General features: G+C 52.9%; 2 protein-coding genes and 1 long non-coding RNA gene across 16 annotated transcripts in view; 2 read left to right on the top strand and 1 right to left on the bottom strand.

The window, feature by feature from the left end:
• Positions 1-7,211, top strand: part of DLGAP4 (DLG associated protein 4) — a 143,879-nt gene extending 136,668 nt beyond the window's left edge. For 11 of the 12 annotated variants that reach the window (XM_025263509.3, XM_025263510.3, XM_025263508.3 and 8 more), the window contains 3 exons: positions 3,541-3,632; positions 4,383-4,538; positions 5,386-7,211. In XM_025263509.3, the coding sequence (XP_025119294.1) occupies positions 3,541-3,632; positions 4,383-4,538; positions 5,386-5,604 (467 nt within the window). In that variant the 3' untranslated portion in view covers positions 5,605-7,211. Of the gene's footprint in view, positions 1-1,279; positions 1,419-3,540; positions 3,633-4,382; positions 4,539-5,385 lie in introns of those variants that run through there. The other variant, XM_025263512.3, reaches the window with a different exon arrangement.
• LOC102390935 overlaps positions 2,663-27,463 on the bottom strand; it is a 44,096-nt gene continuing 19,295 nt past the window's right edge. Inside the window, exons 3-4 of one of the 3 annotated variants that reach the window (XR_006544402.2) lie at positions 4,818-4,941; positions 2,663-3,827 (exon numbers count right to left, since the gene is read on the bottom strand). This is a non-coding gene — a long non-coding RNA (uncharacterized LOC102390935). Of the gene's footprint in view, positions 3,828-4,817; positions 4,942-25,065; positions 25,198-27,463 lie in introns of those variants that run through there. The other 2 variants (XR_006544404.2, XR_006544403.2) reach the window with 2 other exon arrangements.
• On the top strand, positions 18,833-26,940 carry MYL9 (myosin light chain 9). Its single transcript, XM_006072462.4, has 4 exons — positions 18,833-18,989; positions 21,982-22,191; positions 25,023-25,184; positions 26,133-26,940. The coding sequence occupies exons 2-4, from the start codon at positions 22,008-22,010 to the stop codon at positions 26,303-26,305; spliced, it is 519 nt and encodes a 172-aa protein (XP_006072524.1). The 5' UTR covers positions 18,833-18,989; positions 21,982-22,007; the 3' UTR covers positions 26,306-26,940.

The following is a 27,463-nucleotide window of genomic DNA, read 5'->3' as shown; positions in this document are numbered from 1 at the left end:
GGGGTATTTCCAAGCCCCTCCTTGGCAGACACTGAGCTCCAATATTTGTCTTGCCCCCATCTTAAGACGGCTGGAAGCTTTGCTCAACTTAAGGTGCTTTCCCCCAAGTCCTGTCTGCCTTGTAGCTCCGAATTCCAGTTTTGGTCTGCCTCCCTGTCCCTGTGGAACTACCATAAGCTCTGCCCAGCTTCTGAGACTCTCAGCCACCACTTTGTCTTCTGAGCACTCAGCTTTTTGCTGCCTATGAACTTGGGAGGTGCCTTGGGATAACAGACTATCAGACTCACCTGGTTATAGTTTCCCTTCTCACTGAAATCTTAGCCTCTCAAATTCTGGCTGCTTTGGTAATTTTTTAATGCCTTGAAAGAGATATTTTGTTGTTTTGAGTATCTTATTTAGTTTTTTGTGGGTTTTTTTTTTTTTAAGTTCAGTTTATCTGATAGTAATTAGTTTTTCATAGCCAGAATCAGAAGTTATTAGAATTTTCTAATATTGAATGTCTTATAGTACCAGAATAAACCCAGCTGAGTTATATTACTTTAGTACATTGTTGCACTTTTGTTAATATCTGATTTAATAATTTTGCCTTTATTCTTGATAATTTGGCTGGTAGTTTTCCCTTCTCATCCGTGTCTTGTTTTAGTACCAAGGTTCTCTAAGCATAAAATGAGATGGGGTAGTTCTTCTAGTCATACCCTAAGTCATGATCACTCTGAAGAAATTTCTTTTCTTCCATTTCCTCTGTCCTTTTAGAACTCTGACGGATGTATGTTAAGTTTCCCTCTCTCTTCCATGTCTCTCAGTATCAGTTCCAGTCGTGTTTGCTCTTCGTGTCCAACTCTTTGTGACCCCATGGACTGCAGCATGGCAGGCCTCCCTGTCTATCACCAACCCCCGGAGTCCACCCAAACCCATGTCCATCTCATTGGTGATGCCATCCAACCATCTCATCCTCTCATCCCCTTCTCCTCCCGCCTACAATCTTTCCCAGCATCAGGGTCTTTTCCAATTAGTCAGTTCTTTGCATCAGGTGGCCAGAGTATTGGCGCTTCAGCTTCAGTCCTTCCAATGAATATTCAGGACTGACTTCCTTTAGGATGGACTGGTTGGATCTCCTTGCAGTCCAAGGGACTCTCAAGAGTCTTCTCCAACACCACAGTTCAAAAGCATCAATTCTTTGGCACTCTCTCAGTCACTTTCTTTTAAATAGTCTCTTCATTATAATATACCTACTTGCTTTTTTTTTTTTTTAAGTATTTATTTTATTTTGCTGCACCAGGTCTGGGTTGCCACACGTGGGATCCAGCTCCCTGACCGGGGATCAAGTCCAAGCCCCTGCATTGGGAGCACAGAGTCTTGGCCACTGGAACTACCAGAGAAGTCCTCTAGTTGCTTCTTCTATTTCTTAAAAAAATAAGGTACCTAAGTGCAGTCTTATGATGAGGAATTCTTCAAAAGGGACTTCTTTTATTCCCATGCTACTTTAGACCAAGCCAGGTACATACACCCACTGCTGCTGCTGCTGCTAAGTCACTTCAGTCATGTCTGACTCTGTGCGACCCCATGGACTGCAGCCCACCAGGCTCCCTCGTCCCTGGGATTCTCCAGGCAAGAACACTGGAGTGGGTTGCCATTGCCTTCTCCAATGCATGAAAGTGAAAAGTGAAAGTGAAGACGCTCAGTCGTGTCTGACTCTTAGCGACCCCATGGACTGCAGCCAACCAGGCTCCTCCGTCCATGGCATTTTCCAGGCAAGAGTACTGGAGTGGGGTGCCATTGCCTTCTCCAACCTACACCCACTACCTGCAGTTATTCCTGGCAGCTTTAAGATATCCATCTAGCAGTGTAAGGGTTTTACACCGGGAGCTTTTCCACTCCTGTTCCCTCATCCTTACTGCTTTTCATTACGGTTTATTCTTTGTGCTGTGACCATCATGGCCCTTGTTTCTGTGATGCCTGATTTTTCTCTTGCAGTAGCTCCAGAGCTCATGTCTTACCTCCTTCCATGCTCTTAAATCTCTTTTCAGAGCACCTCAATCTCTGCTTTGAACTACTGTTTAAATCTCTGTGGCTACATGTCACACTTCTCATCTGTTCTCTGGCAACAACTTCCTGGTAAACACTTATTTGCTGTTTGCTGCTCCTGTACTATGTTGAGCTCCTGCATGGGCTCCTTTGTAAACTAATTTCTAAATGAGGTGAAATTCCTCCTAGATAAGCTGTTTTAAGTAGACCATTATGGGGGAGGAGGCAGGAGGGTGTCCCAGGCTGGCAGGAGCTCCTCAGCATGGTGACGGGCGCAGTGCGGCCTCAGCTTGGCCTTCTCCCCAGGACACCAGGCAGTTACCAGGCAGTGTTGCCGCCCCCTGCCCCCAGCCTCGGTGCTGAATCAGGTTCAGGGAAGCTCCTGTTGCAGTCCACACCCCTTTTTATTTCAAACAAGAGATTATTGGTTCTCCTCTCAAGTTATGCTACTTTTAAGAACTCAAAACTGTCACCTTTATCTGAGCCCTTCAACTGCAAGAACCCCCCTGTGTGGCTGTCGCTGCATATTGACACTTCCTCATATACCTGCTCCGGGGCTCCACCAGGAGACAGTGTGCGTTTTGATTTATGTACTGTTTTGCTTTTCAGTGATTTCTAAGGGGGTTAGGAGATAGTATTGTCTTCCTGTTACTTTATTATTTTGATGACATACTTTATTATTTTGATGACATACAACATAATTTTTTTACTTTAGAAAAAAAAATATTTGACTGCGTCAGGCCCCAGTCGTGGCCTGGGGGAGCTTTCACTGCAGTGCACAGGCTCTTGGTTGCAGCCTGTAGGCTTCTCTTTCATTGTGGCGTGTGGCTTGTGGGATCTTAGTTCCCTGACCAAGGATCAAATGTGCACCCCCTGCATTAGAAGTGTGGAGTCTTAACCACTGGAGCACCAGGAAAGTCTCCCCTGCCACTTTAAAAACAGAAATTGCACTAAAAGACTTCAGTCTGGTATTCCTGGGCTGAGCACTTGATGGTTAACGCTGCTCTTTGCTCCTGAGGCTTGTGTGTTCCTAATGCAAGTGGCCCGTTCTGGTCGTGCCCTATCTTTTCTCAGGGCTCCTGAAATTAGCTGTGTCATCTTCTGTGTCTGTTTACTCTCAGGAAGAATTTGAATATATATAACAGGGGTTATCTTTTCCTTGAAGGTTTTGTAAAACCTCACCTATAAAACTATATAGGCCTGGTTCCTTTTTCTAGAGAAGATTTTTAACTCCTGCTTCAGTTATTTTAAACAATTATTGGTCTAATCAGATTTTCTATTTCCTGTTGAGCCTATAGTAGTAATTTGTTTCCCTGAAAAGTTTTTTTCCATTTAAACTCAGTTTTCCGATTTATTGTCATGAAATATCCTTAGCAACTAGTGGGTTAATTACTGTGTAAATAAAATGAAGACTGGCTGCCATCACCACATGATGACTGGTGTCCTGAGGTGGTGGGGAGGGAGGTGAAACCAGACCTTGTGCTCTGCTCAGCCTTTCTCCCCCTTCTCTCTCAGTCTTAGGGAAAGTCCTCAGTGCTGTGGGCAGTGCCCAGCTACTGATGTCGCAGAAATTCCAGCAGTTCCGGGGCCTCTGTGAGCAAAACTTGGTAAGTGTGACTCTTCTTCCTCCACAATGGGGGCTGGATTAGCCTCCGAGCCTCTGTGGCCTTCTCCCTGACATGGCGAAGGCCCTGCCCCTCAGCCGTTGGAAGGATGACACCGGCACGTGTCAGTGCCCCACCAGAAGAGGGCCGGGTGCTCCTTTCAGGTCTTTAACACCTTCTGAAATAGAAACGTGAGCTCTGTGTAAAAACAGACACACGGAAGTTAGGAATCAGTTAGCACTGACTTATTTACAACATACTCTGTATCTAAGAAGACAGTCAAGGTAAGAACTAAAGAAATAACCACCGTTAGGCTTGGTGGGTCTCCTTTCTCCGTCACCCTCACCTGTCGGGCGGCAGCTCTTCCTGTGGGGAGCCTCTTTCCGTCTGGCCAGTGTTTGGGGCACAATGGCCAGTGTTTGTCTCTAGAACCAGTAGGGCTTTGGGGGTTCACTGAGGAAGTCATGAGGAATGTGTTGGCTGAGAACAGAGTGATGGGAGGGCACCCCCATGGGTCTGTAATCACACCAACCTGGGAGTGATGCTGCCTCCTTCCTATGAGATGAGACAAGTCGCCCACCAGCCACACAGTAGGCCCCGAGGGCCTTCCTCACCAGAGCCCGGCAGAGGTGGCGAAGGCTTCGTTACCGTGTGCATGAGAACCCACGCAGGGCCAAGAGACCATACTTGGGATGGGGTGCAAGACAAGCCCCCCTGCCCTGCTGGCCCCACTGACCCCCCTCTGTCCCACAGAACCCTGATGCCAACCCACGTCCAACAGCCCAGGACCTGGCAGGGTTCTGGGACCTGCTCCAGCTGTCCATCGAGGACATCAGCATGAAGTTTGATGAACTCTACCACCTCAAGGCCAACAGCTGGCAGCTGGTGGAGACCCCCGAGAAGAGGAAGGTGAGCATGGAGCAGTGCGGAGGGGAAGTCCAGGGACAAATTCCTGGTCGGCAATAACGCTGCCCACATCGGTCAGTGCTGCTTGGCTCCCTTCTCCGTGTGTCGTCTCTGAGCTGGGGGCTCACGTCCATCAGTGTGTGGGGTCCATGCTCGGCGCTCGTCCAGCATGCCGCTAGCTCTGTGTAGGTGAGGCTGCCCCGGAGCATGCCTTCCCGCCCTGCATGTTTGGAAGACGGGACCGGGAGACACACGCCCAGCCCGGAGCGCTAGTGTACTCACGGCTGTCGGAGCGTCAGACGCAGAAAAACGGTCCTCCTCCTAGGACCACGCTGCCAGGCGTCCAGGGGTCTGGACCGGACTCTGCCTCCCAGGCTGGCCTCGTCCCTGAGGCCCGGGCTTCCATCTGTGAAACGGTGGTGCCCAGTGACCCCTTCAGTTATTGGGTACTGGACTGTGGCCCTTGTGAGTTCTGATCCCCTAGAATAGCACGTGCAATGTGATCTGGGAGTCGGAGGCCCTGAATTTAAATCCCATCTCTGGCTGTGTGATTCCTGCATGAGTTTTGGGCTCTCAGTGGTTCCAAGCAGGGGTGGGAAGAGGTGGTCTGTCCGTCCCCTCCTCCTAGAACTCTAGGATTGTAAGCTTGCTGTTTGCTCCTCTGCCTTGTGCTCTGCCCACCATCATCGCTTTTTGTGGCTTCCTGGTTCCAAATGTGTGTTGCTTGTGCCCGATGTAGGGGAGCTGGGGTGGAGACTCCAGCTGCCAGCATATGGTGGGTGGTAGTGCCGCCACATACAAGGTGGCCCTTTTATTTTATTTTTCTTCCCTCCTCACTGTCTCACTAAAGGAAGAGAAGAAAGCACCCCCTCCGGTCCCAAAGAAGCCAGCCAAATCGAAGCCAGCAGTGAGCCGCGACAAGGCCTCTGATGCTGGGGACAGGCAGCGGCAGGAGGCCCGCAAGAGACTCCTGGCGGCCAAGCGGGCGGCTTCCGTGCGGCAGAATTCAGCCACAGAGAGCGCGGACAGCATCGAGATTTACGTCCCTGAGGCCCAGACCCGGCTCTGAGACCAGGAAGCAAACAATTTTAAATCATTAAACAAAAAAACCACAAACTAAATGCAAATGGAACAAAATTTTCTCAACCTTTAGTATGGTTATTCTGTCTAGAGACCCTGAGCCAACTTTCAAATTGACGCATCCAAGGGCTCACGATTTGGCTTCTTTGGGTCCCTCCAAGCTTTAGGTTATGGAGACTTCACACACACACACAAATCAACAAAAACATGAAACTAGGAAACTTTTTTTTCTCCTCTTGTTGGCCACGGCGGACTAGATAGATGGACTTCGGCAACTCCCCGGCCCAGCCTCCAGACCACGGTCTTTTTACTCGTTCTGTCTAATGAGAGCTTAAACTAGCCTGTTTACAAGATGACCACAGCCCAGGGCCAGCCTTGGGCGCCTGCCATGCCCTTCCTTCTCCCGGCTACCTAGCTCTGACCGTGGAGTTCTCATCCTTACGTTTTTCTTTGCCCTTCAGAGCTCACACAGGGGTCACCATCCTGACGCTCGGCTTTCTGGTTCTCAGCCCTTTGTGTGGTTGAGCCCAGAGGACAGAGAGATGGACACGCATCCCCTCCCCCACCAAGTGCTCACACACAATCACACACGCGCGTGCACACGATTGCAGGTTCCTCTCAGCAGAAGTGGCCCTCCCATGTGCTGCAGCAGCCTCCGGTCTCACCTTTCCGAGACCGGGAGGAGGGCTGAGGTCTTGGGGGGTGGGGGGCAGGGATGGGATAAAAACCACAGCTACCACACTCTAGACTCCCGCCTTTTTCTTCTCTCCAGCCCCTTCCTTCCTTCAGCAAAAATGTATGACTCAGAGTGACTTGCTGGGGCCACTCAGGAGAGGGCCCTCGCGTTCCAGGGGTGGTGTACCCTGGCCGAGCCCGTGTACAGCACCCGAGGGGCGGGCGGCCGTGTCTGTACGTACATGTACATATGCACATAGACCTTAGAGTGTATATTTACCAGTCGCCCCTCTGCTCACCCGTGCCCACCAGCGCCGCCGCGGGCTCTCGGGGCACCTGGCAGGAGGCGGGTGTGTGAATAGCATATATTTTTACATGTACTATATCTAGGTGTGTGTACAAGTGTGTGTAAAAATATATACCTTGTGTGTAAGCAGCCCTCCCCCCCCTTTTTTTTTTGACTCTCACCTGCCCCCCACCATGGGCCCATCTGCCCAGCCTCTGAGTTTTCTATTTTTTTACCCCAGTCATCCTTCTCTCCCCCCAGCGCCACTCCCAGCCCCACTCCCAGGGTGTCATGAGCCCTGAGCTGCAATGGTCCAGGCCTGCAGGGCGAGGTGAGGGTGGGCAGGGGGCAGGCAGAAGGTGAGGCCGGCCCGCAGAGAGCTCTGTGCACGAGGTTGCGCGCTCCAGTGGCCACGACTATGGTATTGGGGCTGTCCTCTGTCCAGCACCCACCGCAGGGGGCCTGGGTGAACTGCGGGCCTGCTCTAGGGCCCATTCCAGCTTGGCCGCCGTCTGTGACCTTGGGCAAGTCACTTGACCTCTGTGTGCCTCAACTTCCTCCTCTGTAAAATGGGGACAGTCCCCGCCCCTCCCTACCTCACAGGCATGTTGTGAGAATAAATGAGGTAATGTGTACCAAGGGCTCATGGTGTTATTGCGGTGGGATGGGCCAGACTGGCATGAGGTGGGTGGAGTGGACGCCCCAGGAGGCACCCAGACCCCTTCCAGGTGGCAGGGGTCTCTTTGGAGACAGGTGGTCGAGGGCAAACTGCAATTCCAGCTAAAACACCAGCTCTGTGACGCTGGGCTAGAACACTAAGCTCTGGATTCCCTTATCTGGAAGCTGAGTGTGTAACATCTGCCTGACCAGCTTCCTTGAAGAAATAAATGCTTAGGAAGTTGCTATATGGTGGGACTTCCCTTGTAGTCCAGTGGTTAAGACTACACGCTTCCAATGAGGGGACGTGGCTTTGATCCCCAGTTGGGGAACTAAAAGTCCCACATGCCACGTGACACAGCTAAAAAATGTTGTTAAAAAAGTTGCTATACCAGAGCCAGGATGGGCCACCCTTGCTGACAGCTGGTGCCCACTCCAGACCCTGACCCTGCATGCACTTCACCCAGGATGGGGCACTCGGTACCCCCAACAGCCATCTCCATCCAGACAGTTACACGCCCTGGATGCGCTTCCTGAGCACCCACCCTGCCAGGCCCACGGCCTGGCAGGTCACTCGCAGAGCTCACAGTCCGGTGAGCGGCCTGGCAGGTCACTCGCAGAGCTCACACTCCGGTGGGCGGCCTGGCAGGTCACTCGCAGAGCTCACACTCCGGTGGGCGGCCTGGCAGGTCACTCGCAGAGCTCACACTCCGGTGGGGGGGAGACAGAGCGTGCCCCCAGTGAGCGCCAGCCCATGGCAGGCGGTAGAGAAGGCGCTGCGGCGCAGTGAGGCCGTGGGAGCCCTGAAGGCACTGCTCAAGCTGGCCTGGGCAGCAGCCTCTGGTCAGGGCAAGGGACAGGGGTGCTCACCGGCTTCGGGGGCGGGTGTGGCAATGGGGGAGACCACAGGAAAGTGCATTCTAGGCAGAAGGAACAGGAAGTAATGATGTCTGGAGGTAAGAATATGTGTTATAGAAGGTTCCTGGATTAACACACCATTATAAATACAACACTGTAAATCAATTCTACCTCCCAATAAACATTTTTAAAAAAGAAAGTTCTTGGGCCCAACTAAGCTGCAGATACCTGGTCTCCTCCCTTGGCCCAACCCAGCTGAGGTGCTGGTTGATCTCAGACCCAAGGGAACTAGCTTCCCAGGAACTTTGTTCGGGCTGCCCTGCCCTCCCCAGCGGGGCCGTCTGTGAGCTTATCTGAAGCCACTGGGCCGGACCCCCTTCACTAGGAGCAGGGTGCCCTCATGTCTAGATCCTGGTAGTGGTAGCTGAGCATCCAGTGACCACGGGTGGCTCAGATTAACTCCTGGGGCTGCCTGGACCTAGCCCTACCCTGAGACATAGCCAAGAGTGACTTGAGGGTAAGTGAACAAGTATCAGGTGGCCTGGGCACTGAGCTGGATGCTCAGAACCAGAAGCCTGGAGGAATATAGGAGCTGCTCCCACTGGCTCTGACCAATCAGCAGCCAAGCTTTATGCCAGCCCAGCCTCGGGGCACCGGGAGGACCCTCACCCCTTCAGAGCCTGAGTGTTTCTGCTGCAGCAGGGGTGAGGCATTGTGGGTCAGACCAGGGAGAGTCCTGCACACCCCGTGTCAGAGCATGAGTTGGGCAGGGGGGAGGGACACACCTGATGTGCTGAATCTGGGCCCCTGCTCCCAGCCCTCCTGGTGCAGCAGAGGAGAGGCCCGCCTCCCCAGGCTGAAAGGAGCATTTCACGTCTTTACTCAGAATCGCCAACTGGCACGATTTTGCCGTATTTGCATTGTTCCTTTCTGGGACACAAACATCTCCCTCACCTCAAGCATTTAAACAGAAGCTGCACACACCATGCTGGCTCACCGCAAACACACCAGGCGACGCCTAAGAACAGGGACGCTCCTTCCCACGTGAGCACGTGCCGTGTGCTGTGTGCTCAGTCACCTCAGTCATGTCCGATTCTTCGCGACCCCATGGACTGCAGCCTGCCAGACTCCTCTGTCCATGGTGATTCTCTAGGCAAGAATACTGGAGTGGGTTGCCATTTCCTGCTCCAGGGATCTTCCAGGTCCAGGGATCAAACCCACGTCTCTTGCATCTCCTGCACTGCAGCGGATTCTTTGCCACTAGCGCCACCTGGGAAGCCCAGTACCACTGTTACCCCCTTAATTTAACCACCGAGTGCCTCAAGCACCTCCCTTACCCAGGACAGCACTGAGGCCTTAACACCAGCTAAAGTGGGGGTCTCCAGACGGCCCGCAACAGCCTCCACGGCTCTTCCTTCATATCCAGCCAGGATCCAAAGCAGGACCGTTCACTGCTCTCACGTCATCTCCCACTCCCACTGAATCAAAAACAGTTTCCCCACTTTTTTTTTCATGACCCTGACATTTTTAAAATACCCCAGCATCTTGCAGAGTGTTACATAATTTGGATTTCCGTTTCCTCATGATGAGACTCAGATTGAGCATGGCTTAGATGATGTCCCCTTCCTGCACTCTGTTCTATCAGGGAGGCTTTTCTCTCTTCACGGAAAGGCAGCTTCCCAGGGGACCTGAGAATCCTTGGCGTCTGTGTTTCCAGAGCACAACCCTTGAGGGAACAGAAAGGGCCAAGCTCTCTGAGCCAGAGACCACGAGGACCCCAGATGAACAGAAATGAGACGCTCCCATCACCACCAGCCCTGGAGCAGGGCTGATAAGAGAAATGTAAAGTGAAGTTGGGGGACTTCCCTGGTGCTCCAGTGGTTAAGAATCTGCCACGCAATGCAGGGGACGTGGGTGTGATCCCTGGTCAGGGAACTAAGATCCCACATGCCACTGAAGCCTGTACAACGAGGATCCTGCGTGCCATAACTGAGACCTGACGCAGCCAGATAAATATTTTTTAAAAATAAAATGAAGTAGGGCGTCTGCTACCCACCTGAATCTGGCTGATCTGAAAAATCAATGCAGTCCTCACTGCCCCTTCCATATGGCAGCCAAGGGACTCCTCAGAAGCACCCCCTCCATTCCCTCAAAAGTTCCCCCTCTGATCAGGACCCTTTACACACTTCCCGGTACCAGTGGGAGAAAATCCAGCCTCCTCACCTTGGCCTTGGAGGCCTCTGCCCATCTTTCTAGGTGCACCACCCATGGGAGCGCATCCCTTGCCCTCTGCCTTCCAGCTAGCCAGCATTTCTGCAGGGAAACCCTACCAAAACACCTCAGCCAGGCCAGGCTGGTGCAAACCCCCTGCTCTACGTTCGGAGCGCAAGAGTGACGTCCTTTGTTGCTGTCACCGGTGCTTAGATCTGTGAGATTACAAATAAATACAGTATCGGTCTCCCCCAGGGAGACAGATGGGCTCCCCGAGGGCAGGAATAAAGTGTTTTTTCACTGGTCTTGGTGCCTGGCATCAGGAAATATTTCTTAAATGAACGACTTTGTTGGGGAGCACAGGGGCGTATTTTGAGGGTAATATTTGAAGGTAATATTTGAGCTGGGCTTTGAAGGATGAGCAGTTCTCTGGGCTGCGGCAGTGAAGGGCACAGCGAGCAAGGGCAGACAGGTAGGACTGTGCTGCTGCTCGGGGAAGGGGTGCAGTGGACAAGCCTTGAATGCCAGGTTAAGTCCAAGAGCTTTTACCAGCTTTGAACAGAGCAAGATCATTTCCTTTCATAGAACCCAGTTTCCCTTAAGACACACACCCCCAGTCCCAGCCTCCATGGAGCCATGGGACTCTGGTGACCCAGTCAGCACCTGAGTTTGTCCCCAAAACAGGTCAGGGGACCCAGGCCTGGAGAAGTCCTGTGACCAAGAGGGGATGTGGGCCCTTGGAGCCCCTCAACTGCTAATGGCTTTAACTCCTATAGACTGACAACTCCTACATCTAAATCTACAACCTGAACCTTTCCTGCACTTTACACTTCCTACTCACCATCTCCACTTAGATGTCTAACAGGTAATCTCAAAGTTAACATGTCCACCAACTAGTAAATGGAAATGAGAAGGGTTAGAAAAATCACCATCTGGGGACTTTCCTGGTGGGTCAGTGACCTGGATTCAATCCCTGGTCCACGAGTTAAGATCCCACATGCCTCGGGGCCGCTGAGCCCATGGCTGCAACTACTGGGCCTGTGCTCTAGAGCCCGCGAGCCACGAGAGAAGCCACTGCAAAGCGAAGCCATCGCAATGAAAGGTCCTCGCGTTGCAACTAGAGGGTAGCCCCCACTTGCCACAACTGGAGAAAAGCCCATGTACAGCAATGAAGACCCAGTACAGCCAAAAATAAATAAATAAATAAAAAATTTAAAAATCCGCAGAATAATCATGAGGAAGTACCAAGTAACTGACCCGGACTCTCCGAAAATGTTAGTCTGTGAAAGACACAGAAAAGCTCAGGGACAGATGGACTTCCCTGGTGGTCCAGTGGTTAAGAATCCACCTGCCAATCAGTAGGCACAGGTTTGATCTCTGGTCCAGGAAGATCCCACATGCCATGAGGCAACTAGGTGCCTGTGCCACAGCTAGCCCGCTCACGCCCTAGAACCCGTGCTCTGCAACTAGAGAAGCCGCTGCCGTGAGAAATCCGCGCACCGCAACTAGAGAATAGCCCCGGCTCGCCACAACTAGAGAAAGCCTGCACAGAGCAACGAAGACCCAGCAGAGCCAAAACAAAGCTAACTGACAGATTAAAAACCTTGCAATCAATGCAGAAAAAAAAATTCGATAAAACTCAACACCCTTTCATGATAAAGAATGCATGACAAATCAGAACTTCTTCAAGCTGACACTTGAGGAGGGAACATCCCCCCCGCCCCCCAAAATCCACAGCTAACATGTTTTATGGTGAAAGACTGAAAGCTTTCCCCTCAAGATCAGGAACAAAGATGAAGAGTTTCACTCTTGCCACTTCTATTCAACACTGCACAGTTGGTTCCAGCCAGGGCGTTTAGGCAAGAATGAGCTTCGAATGAGTAAGTGAATGAACGGATGACATCCAAATCGGAAAGAAAGAAGTTAAACTACCTCTATCTGCAGATAACATGATCTCTCCTATAGAAAATCCTGACAGGACTTCCCTGGTGGTCAGGTGGCTAAGATTCCGTGCTCCCAAGGCAGGGGGCCCGGGTTCCACCTCTGGTTGAGAAAGTAAGACCCCACATACCGTGTGGTGTGGCCAAAAAAGAACAAATTTACAAAGAATGAAGCACTGATACATGTTATAACATACATGGAATTTGAAAACATTATGCTAAGTGAAAGAAGCCACATATTATATCCATTTACATTACATTTCCAGAGTAAACAAATCAAGAGACAGAAGGCAGATTAGTGTTTGCCAGGGGATGGGGGGAGGGGAGGAGAGGAGTGACTGCTGATGAGTATGCAGTTTCTTTGGAGGTGATGCTGGTAGAGAATCTGCCTGCAGTGTGGGAGACCTAGGTTCGATCCCTGGGTTGGGAAGATCCCCTGGAGAAGGAAAAGGCTATCCACTACAGTATTCTGGCCTGGAGAATTCCACAGACTGTATAGTTCATGGGGTCGCAAAGAGTCAGACACGACTGAGCGACTTTCACTTTCACTTTGGGGGTGATGAAATGTTCTGGAGTCACACGGTGGTGACGGTTGTATAATTTGTGAGTTTGTTTTTTTTTTAATTTTGTGAGTTTTAAAACCACTGAATTGTACCCTTGAAAAGAATGAATTTTATGGTACATAAATTATATAAGTTTTAAAAATGATCTTAAACAGAGAGGTCCATAGAATGGGAAAGCATTTTTGCAAATCACGTATCTGATAAGGGATTAGTATCCAGAATATATAGAGAACTCTTATAACTCAACAACAAAAAAAGCAAACAACCTGATTTTTTAAGAAGCTTTTTGGGTTGGTTTGTTTTTTTTTTTTGCCCGCACTGCACATAATGTGGGACCTTGGTTCCCTGACCAAGGATCAAACCCAGGCCCACCCAGCAATGAAAGTGCCGAGTCCTAACCACTGGACCGCCAGGGAGTTCCCTAAATGGGCAAAAAATCTGAATAGACACTTCTCCAAAGAAGATACACAAGTGGTTGATAAGCACAAGACAAGATGCTTAACATTAGTTATTGTGGAAAGACAAATCAAAACCACAATGAGACAGCACTTCCGGCTCATTAGGATGACTATTTAGCAAAAAGAAAAAGAAAAAATAACAGAAAATGACAAGTGTTGGCAAGGATGTAGAGAAATTAGAATTAGTGAACTCTTGGTGGGAATGCAGAACGGTATAGCTACGATGGGAGACAGTATGGTGTTCCCGCCCCCCAAATAAACAAACTGAAAACAGAGTCACCACGTAATCCTTCAATTTTGCTTCTGGATATATACCCTAAAAAAAAAAAAATCAAAAGCAGGGACTCAAAAAGATACTTGTATTACACCCATACCCATATTAAGAGCAGTATTCTTCACAATAACCAAAAGACACAAATGTCCGTGGACATGAATGGATAAGCAAGACTGTGGTCTTTCCACACAATGGAACAGTATTTAACCTTAAAAAGGAAGAAAATTCTGACATATGCTGCCAGATGGATGAACCCTGAAGAAACTATGCCAAGTGAGATAAACCAGTCACAAAAGGACAAACACTATGTGATTCCATTTAATGAGTTTCCCAGAGGAGTCAAATTCACAGAGTCAGGAGGGGAGGGGTGGTGGCCCAGCAGGTGAGGGTAAAGGACAGGCAATGGCTGTTTACTGGGCTACAGAATCTAAGCTGAGGAAGATGAAATGCTTCTGGAGATGGACAGTGGCGACATTATACAACGATGTGAATGTACTTAATGCCACTATACACTCAAATTGGTTAAAATGGTAAATTGTGCTATTTTACCACACACACAAAATCACTGCAGATGGTTGACTGCAGCCATGAAATTAAAACACGCTTGCTCCTTGGAAGAAAAGTTATGACCAACCTAGACAGCATCTTAAAAAGCAGAGACATTACTTTGCCAACAAAGGTCCATCTAGTCAAAGTTATGGTTTTTCCAGTGGTCATGTATGGATGTGAGAGTTGGACTATAAAGAAAGCTGAGCACCAAAGAATTGATGCTTTTGAACTGTGGTCTTGGAAAAGACTCTTGAAAGTCTCTTGGACTGCAAGGAGATTCAACTAGTCCATCCTAAAGAAAATCAGTCCTGAATATTTATTGGAAGGGCTGATGCTGAAACTCCAATACTTTGGCCACCTAATGCAAAGAACTGACTCATTTGAAAAGACCCTGATGCTGGGAAAGATTGAAGACAGGTGGAGAAGGGGATGACAGAGGATGAGATGGTTGGATGGCATCACCGACTCAATGGACATGAGTTTGAGTAAACTCCGGGAGCTGGTGATGGACAGGGAGGCCCGGCGTGCTGCAGTCCATGGGGTCGCAAAGAGTCGGACACGACTGAGCAACTGAACTGAACTGAACCCCACTCCCCCAACACACACACACACACAGAGGAGGATCAAAGAAATATGACAACCTTGGATTGGCTGTTGGACCAGAAAAACATTTTTTTGTAAAGAACATTATCGGGATAATTGGCAAAACTTGAATATGGACTGTTAGACAATAGTATTAAATTGATGTTAAAATGTTCCTGATTTTTACAAAGATATGTTACCAAGTCCAAGCTCACTCTGCTCGCCACATGACAGGCCTATGAATCCAAAAGAAGAGGTATTGAGGCAAGGAATATGACTTTATTTGGAAAGCCAGCAGGCTGAGAAGATGGCAGATTAATGTCTCAAAATAACCATCTTTCTCAGGGGTCTGGATTCCAGGTTCTTTTGTAGAACCAAAAAGAGAAGGCGTGAGGAAGTAAAGTGAAAAGACAGAACCGAGAGGGAGAGGCTGCGGGGAAGTAAAGTAAAAGGGCCATCAGTCTTGCAAAACATGTCTGGGAATGGCCAGCTGTAGGGGATGTGTTAATCTCTTCTTTTCACAGGTGGGCAGGGTCAGATTATCTCCTTGTGAACCGAACAAAGGCGCTTTAGTTTAACAGTCAGGCAGAGGAGCAGGGTCCTCTGAGGCAGGCCAGCACATATGATTATAATAACAGCAATGAAAAGCAAGTCAAAGAAACAGTTCTACAAGAGTGCATGGGTACAATGTGGGGAATATAGCCAATATTTTATGGTAACTATGGTGGCTCAAACAGTAAAGCGTCTGTCTACAATGCAGGAGACCTGGGTTCGAGCCCTGGGTTGGGAAGATCCTCTGGCGAAGGAAACGGCAATCCACTCCAGTGCTATTGCCTGGAAAATCCCACGGACAGAGAAGCCTGGTAGGCTACAGTCTATGGGGTCACAAAGAGTCGGACACGACTGAGCAACTTCACTTTCATAAGTGGAATATAACCTTCAAAAATTGTAAACTATTATATTGTATACCTATAACATATAATATGTACATTAACTATATTTCAATTTTTTACTTTTCCCTGGTTTTAATCATTGCATTATGGATATGTAATACTTTCCTTCTTAGGAGATACTCACTGAGGTATTTCAGTGTAAAAGGGCTTGATCTGTGCAAGTTACTCTCAAATGGTTTGGGAGAATTCACACACACACACACACACACACACAGAAGGGAATGTAAGAAAGCCAAATGCTAACAAGTACAGAATCTGGATGAAGGTATACAGGAAATCTCCGTACAGTTCTTATAACTTTATCCTAAATTTGAAACTATTTCAAAATAAAGTTTTTAAAATGTAGTAAGTTTTAAATATGTCCAAAACAGAACTTCTGATTCCTCACCAAACCTGCTCCCTCCATAGACTCAGCTTAGACAACGTCAGCTCTTTCCTTTCCAGCTGCTCAGACTGAAACCGGTATTTGGTGTCATTTCCAGGGCTCTGAAGAGCTCCAGTACCATAGTTCTTTATGTCTCAGTGCAGAGAAGAATTCGGTGAAAGCAGAGTGGTAGATGAGACGTGATTTATTAGAATAGGATGCCTGTGAGGCTTGCAAGTGGACAGGTGAGGAATGCCACACCCGAGAACTTACTGGGCTACAGTTTTACAATCAAAGGATAAGTGGAGAGGGGGAGAAGACCTTCTTTGTCTTCCTTGAGTAGACGTGATGTTTTCATCATTAGTTCATCCTCCGGGTTGTACAGGGAAGTTTTCTAGTCCCTGTGTGGTCAACTAGGTCCACAAATTATTTTATGTGTGCAGAGAGCATGTCCTAGAGATCAATAACTCACTTGCTCACTGGGCAAGATGTAGGGCTCATGCCACAGTTTTTTTTATTGTTGTGGGGCATGTCTCATGCTTCTGTTGCATGGTTTTGTTGCTAAGCAAGCCTGCTGGGTTCTGTGGTTAAGCAAACCTGCTTTCTCGAGTAACCATTAACTTACAGGGGTCTCCCATATTTTTCTACTTACAATCCCCTACGGCGATTAACTACTTAATCACCTTGGAATCTTCACACACACACACATTAATCACCTTGGAATCTTCACACACACACACACACCAATCCACGTGAAAATCCTACCAGATGCAACTTCAAAATATGTCCAGAATCCCATCATTTCTCCCACTGCCAGCTCACTAGTCTGGACACCTCATCCTGCTCAATAACTCCTCACTGATCTCCCTGCTCCCTGCCGCCGCCCCCCCCCCCCACCCCCCACTCCAAGAGGGATTCAGTTAAAACATAAGCCAGATCATGCCACCCTTTGCTCAGAACTCTCTGAGGTCTTACAGAGGTCTACCAGTGTAAGCAGGTAAGCGAAGAGGTCCCTGGAGAAAGAGAAGCAGAAATGGCTTTTCTTGACATAAGGGAAGCCATTCTGGCCTAAGCCATTTTATGATCTAAGCCTGGCCACAAAGCTTGCCCTTGAACAGTTCTCGGTAATGAATGATCTTAAGGGAACAATAGCATGCAGAAAGAGGCAGTCAAACAATATCGTGGTGATAAAACGCAGTCCCAGTTCCTCCTCAAGGGATTATGCATAACAATTCACCTTTGAGTATTGCAGGAACTACAGTCCCCACCCAGGTAGAGTTGACCCTCTCAACTTCCATCAACTGAAGTTTGGACTCTTAGTCAACCCTGGCCCCAATTCTATGAGGAATTCTTCATGAATATGCACGTACCCTTAGCTTAAAAGTGAAAGCGAAAGCTGCTCAGTGGTGTCCAACTCTGTGACCCTATGGATTATATAGTCCATGGAATTCTCCAGGCCAGAATACTGGAGTGGGTAGCTGTTCCCTTTTCCAGGGGATCTTCCCAGCCCAGGGATCAAACCCAGGTCTCCCGCATTGCAGGCGGATTCTTCACCAGCTGAGCCTCCCCCAGTTTTGCTGTTCAGGGAGACAGTGCTTTGGGAGATTCCCCATGCTCTCCTTACTGACTACAGAAAATTTCCCTCCTCCTCCTATCTTTGGCTTGGCAGTGTCTACTGGTTCAACACCCACAAAAAGGCAAACCCAGTTTTGGAGTAACACAAGGATCCCCGGGGCTAGGTCCCTACTGCTTCTCAGACCTCCTCTCCCAGCCCCGGTCCCTCAGTGACGCTGACCAGGAGCTGGACAAGCGCCCCCTACAGGGCTTCTGTCTCAGGTGTTCACTGGGCCTGGCTCACTCCCTCACCTCCTTCCTGGGGCGCAGCCCCTACCTCTCCTTTGCTCTCTCTCCCCTCACCTCCTTTTATTTTCCTTCAAGGCATTTGTTTCTACCCTCCAAGCTGTGTAGCTACTTGTTCATGACATTTCTCTCCACAAGAACAAAAGCTTCCTGAGCGCAATCACTATTTCCCCAGCATTCGAGCACCGTGCCAGACAGGTGTCAGTTAATATTTACCAAACAAGTAACTGGATGTCGAAAACGTTCCCTGGGGAATGGAACGTCTGATTTGGATCAAAGGGAAGGAGAGAAAGCGCAGGCAGGAGTCAGAGTGGGAGCTGATGGGTAAGCTGGGCCTTCAGGAGTCACAATGATGGACAGGGCCTGATGGCGAAGGCAGAGGGGGATGCGTCTGTCCTCCCAGCCCCCATCCTCTGACTCAGGCCAACAAGAGAGGGATTTGGGGGTGCAGCCCCACTGGCAAGGATGCTCCGGGGGTCCCCCGGTCCCAGCTCTCGCTGGTTCCCCAGGGCCTCCATGGGTCTTCCTGGCCGCTAATTCTCACCACCACACTCCCCTTTTGCAGGTGAGGACACTTGGAGAGTGACTTGGCCCAAGGCCCTTCGGCGCTCCCCCCCCCCCCGCCCCCGCCCCCAGCAGGAACCTGTGAGTACAGCAGATCCACTCTGGCAGGGCTCTTCTCTGGGAGTGGAAAAAAGCCGTACTTGGCCTGGTGGAAAGAAGCTCTCCCCGGGGAATAGGCCGGGGCGCGGGCTCTGGGGGAATGGTGGGGGTGGGGTCTGAAGGCTGGAGGCCCCCCCGGAGGTCCGGCGGCCTCGCTAGAGAGGAAGGACCGGCCCAGACAGACCCCCTTCCCCGGGCTGTCCAGGCCCCCCAACTCGCCCCCGACACCTCCCCCAGCCCACCATGGGGAAGGCCCTCGCAGACTGGGGGGTTCACCCGGGAACACCCCACCTCCCGGCCCGTGGGTCGCGGCCAAATAAGGCCGGGCTGCCATGGCTCCGCCCCTGCCCGCCGCCGCACATTCTTCTGCCTTGTAAGGCCCGGCGCCGCGCCCCGCCCCGCGCCCAGACCCCACCGACGGCCCGCCGGTCCCGGCTCCGCAGCCGCTCCGCGCACCGCGCCAGCACCTTCTCCGCACCAGGTGGGAGCCCCGCGGCCCGGGAGTCTGGGGTGGGCGGTGTGACGGCCGCGGCTGGGACATGGGGACGCGAGGCGGAGGCGGGGTTCGCAGGGTCTCTGGGCAGGGACAGATCGTGGGGCTGGGGCTGCGAGGTTGCTCCGTCCTACGGGGATTCGGGCGGCGGCTGGGCAGCAGGGAGACTGGACAGGCTCTGGGAACCAGTGGGCCTGCAGCAAGGGAAGACTGTCCAGGCCCTGCCCCTTCGCTGTGAAGTTAGAGATGCCGAGCCCAGAACTCGAGGTGTCCCGGAGGACGGGAGGAGCCTGGGGTCGCTGCTCTAGAGGACGCATCTGTGTCACAGACGGGAAACAGCCCTGCCAGGCTCCCACAGAGCGTCCCTGACCCCTCCCCTATCTCCTGAGGCAGGAAAGAAGGATGAAGACAGGGGTAACTTGTCTCCGCCATCACACCAACGCTGAATGCCATCTCCGGGGCTTCCCTGCTCTGAACCCGCTGCCCCCCTAGGCCTGCTGGGTGGGGAAGCTTGGCCAAGGGCTGTAGGGCTCATCCCCTGTACCCCCTGGCCTGACAAGGCCCTGGGCTGCAGGAAGTGGTCCCCACTCCTTCCCAGCCCTGCAGCTGCTCTGGCTACTTCAGGAAAAAGTCAGATAACTCCCCCTCAGGGGAGGCGAGTTTACCAACAAGGCAGCTGGCACTGCCAGCCATTGAGGCCCTGAGGTAATGGGGGACACAGGCCGTGTCTTTGCTGTTACCGGGGTTTCTAAAGTCAGAAGTGGGGAGGTGGCACCTAGCTGTAGCAGGCCAAGGACCAGTTATATCTGATCCCTGGTGTCTAGGACCCCCAGGAGGAGGTGGCGATGGCTCCAGGTCTTAAGAGCTCAGCCTGGCTCTGACCCCAGTTCCTCAATCAAGCCTACAAACTGCCTCTGGTCACAAGAGTGCCCCTCAACTCCCATCGGCCCACCAAGAAAGGCCATTTGCCACCCCCAGACCTAAGCCTAGCCCAGGGGTCCCGGCTTCCAGTTGGACTCTATCCCTCTTATGGGCACACCAGTTCTTTTAATTGCACAGTGGGGGCACCACATTTTCCCCACCCTGCGAAGTTCAGTGCTCCAAGCCCTGTCATGGCCCCTCAAGAGAAGAGGGTGGGGATGGGGTGGCCATGGAGACAGGGCAGCCAAGCCAGGATCAGAGCAGTGGGTGAGCTCTTGGCCACTCCTGCCACATCTGCCCTAGAACTGTACAGATGGGGGTGGCAGTGACTGATGGGGACCATGACAGTCTCTGCTGGGCGTGGTGGACTTCTTCTCGGCTGCCTTCTGTGGGCATCATGAGTTAAAGTTTCCAGAGAACACCCGGCTCAGGGAAGAACTGGGCCCCTCGAAGCACTCATACAGGAGAGGGTGGCACTCCCTGCCCACGGCACTGTCCCACCCCCACCCTTTCCTAAAGGGAAAGGCTTCTGTCTACCCACCTTGAACCACACGAGAAGCACCGAGGGCCAGGTATGTGGGTGCAGGGGGACAGTCTATAACTATAGGCAGTTGTGCCTGTGGGGAAAGGCTGGGGCTGGCCAACGTCCCAGCTCAGGGTTTAAGATCTCAAAGGCCAAAGATCCAGAATGGCTTGAACAAGGTCATGGGATAAAGGCCTGGAAGACAGATTGAGGAGCAGTTAAGGCTTCTTGCAGATCCTCAACCACAAGACTCAGGACAGAGGAAAGAGGGGGCAGCAGTCCTGGGGCCCCAAACTGCCCAGAAGCCATGACAAGAGTTCAGGGAAAGAGCCCCTCGTTGCGTCTCGTTTCCCCATCTGTAAGTGGGATCAGTAGACTGGCTGCAGCTGCCTTCAAGGTCATTCACTAAACAAGCATCTGTGACTGCCACCGTGGGCTTAGGTATAATTCAGGGTGCTTACACCAGCCCTGACTGATTGTGATGGAGAGAGACCTTTAAGTGCTTGCTGTCAAAGCCAGGGTGGGGGAACTGCTCCCCAAGGGCTGTCTGAAGAACTGGGCTCAAGAAGGAAGGGTGTTTCAGGGGGAGAACCAAGAAATAAAGTCTGGGGGTATCTGGGAGCAGCCAGAGGTCCAGCTGGGCAGGATCACAGCTGGCAAGAGGGATGGCAAGGCAAGTCAGAGAGCAGGGTAGGAGAGGCTCAGAGGGCCTCCTTCTGTGCCAGGCCTGATGGGAGAGGGGGATGGAAGGCACCCTCAAGGGCTTCAGGGTGAAGTACTGGGGTCTGCATGCAATGGGCGAGACTGGCTGGAGGCTCTGAGGCCAGGCCTAAACCAATGTGACGGGCAGCTGGGGTGCTCAGTCCAGGGAAGTTCTATGCTTCTGTAAGCACTGAAGAGGGAGAACAAAGAGCAGGGCCCAAATCAGGTCTGTCCCCCACCCTAAGGGGCTGGTCAAGTGTGGACAGGTGGGGGGAAGGGAGGCTGCCCAGTACGCTGGCCTTCCAGAACATCCAGAGGAGGGAGAGGAGGAGGAGGAATGTGAGGAATGCAAGGCCGCCTACCGGCTCCTTCCTGCTGCTGGGGGCAGGGAGCCTCGGAGCCTCTCCAAGGCTGCCCACCTTGTCACTGGGAGAGAGATGGATGGTGTGAATGCTCTTGAGGATTAAGGGAGATAAAGCACGGAAGTGGTTGGCACCGAACCCAATCCTAAGTGTCTACCCACACCATGACAGCAGAAATAGCTTCCTCTGGTCCGGGCACCATGCCAGGGGCTTTTCGGGTACAAGTCAATGGATCCCTTTGGCTGGGCACTCCTATCCATTCCAGATGAGGAAACACTTCAGAGAGGTAGAGGAAGTTGTTTCAGAGCATGTCACAAGGCCAACACTGGCTGCTTCTGTGGTGAGCCAGGTGGCAAGAGCCCCCAGCCTATAGGAGCACGAAGGCCAGGCACAGCCGAGTGGGGTGGGGGTAGGCCAGAAGCTTCTCTGGCCCAGGGTCACTGGCTCACCCATCTGCACCCTCTGCCTATAGGAAAGCCCCACACGCCTGCAGCCAAGATGTCTAGTAAACGGGCCAAGGCCAAGACCACCAAGAAGCGGCCACAGAGGGCCACGTCCAATGTGTTCGCGATGTTTGACCAGTCCCAGATCCAGGAGTTTAAGGAGGCCTTCAACATGATCGACCAGAACCGGGACGGCTTCATCGACAAGGAGGACCTGCACGACATGCTGGCCTCGATGGGTGAGCAGAGGCGGGGCTGGGGGGCCAAGTGGGCCCACGAGAGCTGCAGCTGGAGCAGGAGGTGGGGCGGCTCATCCCTCAGGGAACACTTCCTGTGTACCGACTGAGGTGCCCACCCTGGAGATGAGCTGCCACCTCTTTCTCCATTTAACAGACAGGGAAACTGAGGCACTGAGCAGTTCGGCACTTGAACCCAGACAGGCCCACGCCTGCCTCAGGCAGATCTGTGGTTTCAACTGCCTGGTACCACTTCACTGAAGGAAAAGGGTCAGCAGCTACAAAACTGCACAGACTTTCCATTGTACAGATGGGGAAACTGAGGCCTAGAGTGGAGGCCAGGGCACCTTCTTGCTCCCTCAGAGGTCACCTGTGTCAGACTCTGAGAGGCGGACTCCAGTGACTTCCCCAGACTCAGAATCTCAAGAGCTGAAAGGCCTCAGGAATCTAGCACCTCGCACCATTGCTCAGATGGGGAAACTGAGGCCCAGAGGCCAGGCCTCCAGACACCAAGGTGGTCTGCCTCCACATGACTCCCTGTGCACTGGCCACAGACAACCCCCCTCAGCCCCTTTCATCCAGGTGAAAGCATCTGGGTCAGACACCAGCTGGGGGGTGGTCTCGGGTAGCAGAGGAGGCAGCCTATGGCAGTCATGCTGAGTCAGCCCCTGGCACCGCCCCTCACTGAGCAGCCCCACTCAGGCCCGTGTGTGCATCCCAGGGGGTCTGGTGAGAGGGGCAAACGACCTAGCGGGACCAGGAGGGCGGACACTGGACACTGTCCCCACCCTCAGCGCCACACCTCTCCCAGCTTCAGGCCAGACTCACCTGGAGGCTCCTCCCTGGGGAGTCAGGGGCAGGAAGGAAGAGTGAGGCCTGGGCAGGACAGGAGCTGTGTGTCTGTCACAGCTCTTCAGATCCCACGGGGACACAGCAGAGTGTAGGGCTCAGAGGAGACAGGGACACAAAGACTCCTTCCCATTTAGGAGGTAGAACCCGGGCTTCCCAGGTGGCCCAGTGGTCAGGAATCCACCTGCCAATGCAGGAGACGCAGGTTTGGTCCCTGAGTCGGAAGATCCCCTGGAGTAGGAAAGGACAACCCGCTGCAGTATTTTCTTGCCTCCATGGACAGAGGAGCCTGGTGGGCCACAGTCCATGGGATCGCAAAGAGTCAGATGTGACTAAGCAACTGAGCACACACACCTGGGCTCTCCACCCCAGAGACTAGACTGGATGTTTACCCAGAAAAACCCCCACTCCTGTTTGCAGCTCAAGTCAGTGGGTCCACAGATCAGTCAGGGTCTCTGGTTAAGAACATCACCCTCTGGGAATTCCCTGGCAGTCCAGTGGTTAGGACTCCGTACTTCCCCTGCGAGGAGTGTGAGTTTGATCCCTGGTAGGGGAACTAAGATTTTGTGGGTCACGTGGCACAGCTGAAAACAAGAATCAGAACCATCCTCCTCAGGTTTAAAAACAAGAGCAGCAAAGAATAGCTTCCCTGGTGGCTCAGATGGTAAAAACAAGAGCAGCAAACAACAGAACAGTAATAACAAGTGGCAGCTCTGCAGGTATGATCTTAAATCGCAAAGGCAGGAGTGATTATCATTCTCACTTTATAAACGAGGCAAGAGGCTCAGAGAGGTTAAGTAATCTGCCCAAGGTCACACAGCTACAAAGTGGCAGAGCTGGGATTTGAACCCAGCAGCTGACCCGAGTCCGTAGGGCTGTGCCAGTCACTGTCCTGTGCATTTTACAGCTGTTGCCGTCCTCATCTTCGCAGTGCTCCTCAGGGACTGGGGAAGCAGGCACAGAGCTGGGATTCAGACCTTAGCCTGTGTGGCACCAAAGCTCACTGGTTTACCTACTGTCCAAACTGTGCCTAGGGCCTGGGGTCTGGCTGCCTGGCTTCACATGCTGGCTCCATTCCTCACTCGCGGTGTGACAGAGCACAGGTCACCTCACCTCTGAGGTGAAGCCTCAGGCCCCACATTGGTGAAGGGTAAGAAGGCCGAGCTGGTGGCACTTAAAGCCATAAGGCACACGGAGTGCCAAAGGCGGGCAGCAGTCAGCACAAGGGGCTCTTATACCTCAGACAGTGCAACCCACGGCGACATCCAGACCCCAGACCCGAGGAGGAAATGGTCCAGGCCGCCAGGGGAGTGGGCGGTGATTATCAGTAGGGCGGGGCAGTCAGAGCCTCCTCCCAGAGAGAGGCTTTACAGTTTACCAAGGTAGCTGCTGCTGCTGCTAAGTCGCTTCAGTCGTGTCCGACTCTGCGCGACCCCATAGACGGCAGCCCACCAGGCTCCCTGGTCCCTGGGATTCTCCAGGCAAGAACACTGAAGTGGGCTGCCATTTCCTTCTCCAATGCAGCAAAGTGAAAAGTGAAAGTGAAGTTGCTCAGTCATGTCTGACTCTTAGCGACCCCATGGACTGCAGCCCACCAGGCTCCGCCATCCGTGGGATTTTCCAGGCAAGAACACTGGAGTGGGTGCCAGTGCCTTCTCGGACTAAGTTAACCAGTAAGCTCTAGTTTACTAACACTAGGGCTTCCCTGGTGGCTGAGATGGTACCTGTAATGCAGGGTTCGATATCTGGGTGGGGAAAATCCCCTGGAGGAGGGCATGGCTATTCACTCCAGTATCCTTGCCTGGATAATTCCATGGACAGAGAAGCCAGGTGGGCTACAGTCCATGAGGTCGCAGAGGCGGACATGACTGAGTGACTACCTTTTCACACTTTTCAATAGTTTACTAAATTTACTCTCTTGTCCGTGGGGCTATGCAGGGAGGGGACGGGAGGTGAGAGCAGGCACGGATGGCCCTTCCCCACAGGGAAGAATCCCACGGATGAGTACCTGGAGGGCATGATGAGCGAGGCCCCGGGGCCCATCAACTTCACCATGTTCCTCACCATGTTTGGGGAGAAGCTGAACGGCACAGACCCCGAGGACGTGATCCGCAACGCCTTCGCCTGCTTCGACGAGGAGGCCTCAGGTCGGTCGGCAGCCTAGGGACAGAGGCCTGGATGGGGCTGGGGCCGCGCACCTTGCCCAGGCACCCCGCGTGCGCCAGTGGCACCTGACTGCACTGGCACCTCAGGGGCCCCCTCTGCCCCCAAAGGCCAGGACAGACATCATCTGTCCACCTGTTTCTGCCACCAGAATGATAAAAGCTGCTTCCTTGTTTTGTCCCCCCTGCAAAGGCTAAACTGAAACAGCCCACATCCCGCACGCCTTCCCACTTCTTAGCTCTCCTGTTGTCTTAACGCACTGGCTTCTGCTTTTGACCCTTCCAGAAACCAAACCATCTCAGGCCCGCGGGCCAACAGGTTACAGAAACCAGCGCCCCCCACCCTCAGGTCCTCCAAAGGGCTTCTCAGCCACTGCGGGTCTCTCCCGGGGACAGGCCTGCGGGACAGCGCTTCAGTGGTTTCTCAGGGCCCAGAGGTGCACCACAGGCCTAAGCACGTTCAGAGCCTTTTCCAGATGGTGTCAGCTCCCTCACTAGGCTGGCATATTTTCCTCCCCATTTTCCAGATCAAACAGGCAAAGAAAGGTTAAGTAACTTGCCCAAGGTCACACAGCTAGAAAGAAGAGGAGATCAGCATTCAGAAGCAGGCAGTGGAGCTCTGGGGCCCAGGTTCTTCAAGCAGCACCGTCAGCACCCCCACAGCCCCAGGCAGGGCCACCCCAACCCTCACAGCCCCAGGGCCCCCATCCCCACCCCCAGAGAAACACCTCGCAGACAGCCCCACTGCAGAACTGTTCCCGCTGGGCCCTGGTGACCTCGAACTGAACAGACACCAGGGCTGGGTCTTTTCCTGGCTCCCCCCCCCCACCCTCCAGCTACAAGGTCTGCGAGTCCTGGGGGGTGCCCCGGGCAGGGGGTGTGAGGTGTGTCTCAAGGCCCTGGCCCTGCGCCCCCTCCACCCCCCCTCCTCAGGTTTCATCCATGAGGACCACCTTCGGGAGCTGCTCACCACCATGGGTGACCGCTTCACAGACGAGGAGGTGGACGAGATGTACCGAGAGGCGCCCATTGATAAGAAAGGCAACTTCAACTATGTGGAGTTCACCCGCATCCTCAAACACGGCGCCAAGGACAAGGATGACTAGGCCATCCCAGCGCCCCCTGCCCGGCCCCTGTCCCAGCCACCTGCTCCCACATACACCGTCTGCACCAGCTCCATGCCCATGAGCCCAGAGCCCCCTCTCAGAGGACTCTCCCCCTGAAGGGCTGGGGCCCCAGCTGAGTGAAGGAAACGGGCTGAGAAAGCACAGCACCAGGCCAGGGGCAGAGCCAGCAGGAGGCCGGTGACCCTCCAAGGAAACCCCATCTTCTCGGGAGCTGGGCCAGGGGGCTGGACCGGGAGACCCCGAGGGGAGGCCCCTAGGAGAGCCCCGGCCTCGGCTGTTGCCTGCCCGCTTCCGGGTGCCCCCCACAGGAAGGGCGCTGTGTCCTGGTCTGGGACACCACTCCACTTGCACCGCCCCTGCAAGCCCTTCCCCAGCCACTGCCACAAACACGAATCTCACCAAGGTCCCCTCTCAGAGGACAGGGTGCCACTCCCCTCCCCGACACCGTGCCCGGCCACGAGAACACACCCCACCCCCCCAGGAGTGTGCTCTGGAAGATGCAAGAGGGCGGACGTTCGTCTTGGGGAGGCAGAGCCTCTAACAGAAGGTTGAGCACTGCTTTGGGTGTGTATGTCTGTGGCTGGGGTGAAATAAAGGTGCCCTGAGGCCCCAAACACCTCCCACCCTCTCCTTCCCCAGTGGCTGCCCTGTCCTTCCCTCCACCCCGACTACCACCCCAGGGCAGGCTCAGCTGAGACCAGACCAGCAGCGGGAGCAGGCAGATCCTGAGGGGAGACCCTCTCCTGGGAGGGAGCGAGCAGAGGGGGCAGTACCCACCACAGCAAACCCCAGTGGGGGTTCTGAGGCTCTGAGAGGGCAGGGGTCAAGGTCACAGCCTTCAGGACTTGAGCCTGGTCTCCAGGGTTCCCTCAATGCTTCTGGGAAGCCAGGTGGTCCTAGAAGAGCAGGGAGGCTTTGGGAGCTGTGAGGATGGTACATCCCCTTCACTTGGGGATGGAGATGAGAAAGAATGGATTCCCTGCGGGCAGATACCAGGTGTCTGGGTGCACCCTCCACCGCTGGAGGGTCGGTTCTGTCACGTGACCAGCAGCACAGCAAGCCACAGCTTTTCACATCCCACATGTGCAAGAGACCAGCAGGACTGGGATACCCTGTTACAGTTGACAGTGGGGACAC

Source organism: Bubalus bubalis, chromosome 14 (assembly GCF_019923935.1).
Source record: "Bubalus bubalis isolate 160015118507 breed Murrah chromosome 14, NDDB_SH_1, whole genome shotgun sequence".
In the NCBI taxonomy this organism is placed as follows: domain Eukaryota; kingdom Metazoa; phylum Chordata; class Mammalia; order Artiodactyla; family Bovidae; genus Bubalus; species Bubalus bubalis.
Note: the sequence above shows the minus strand (reverse complement) of the source record. Positions and strands in the feature narration are given on the sequence as shown.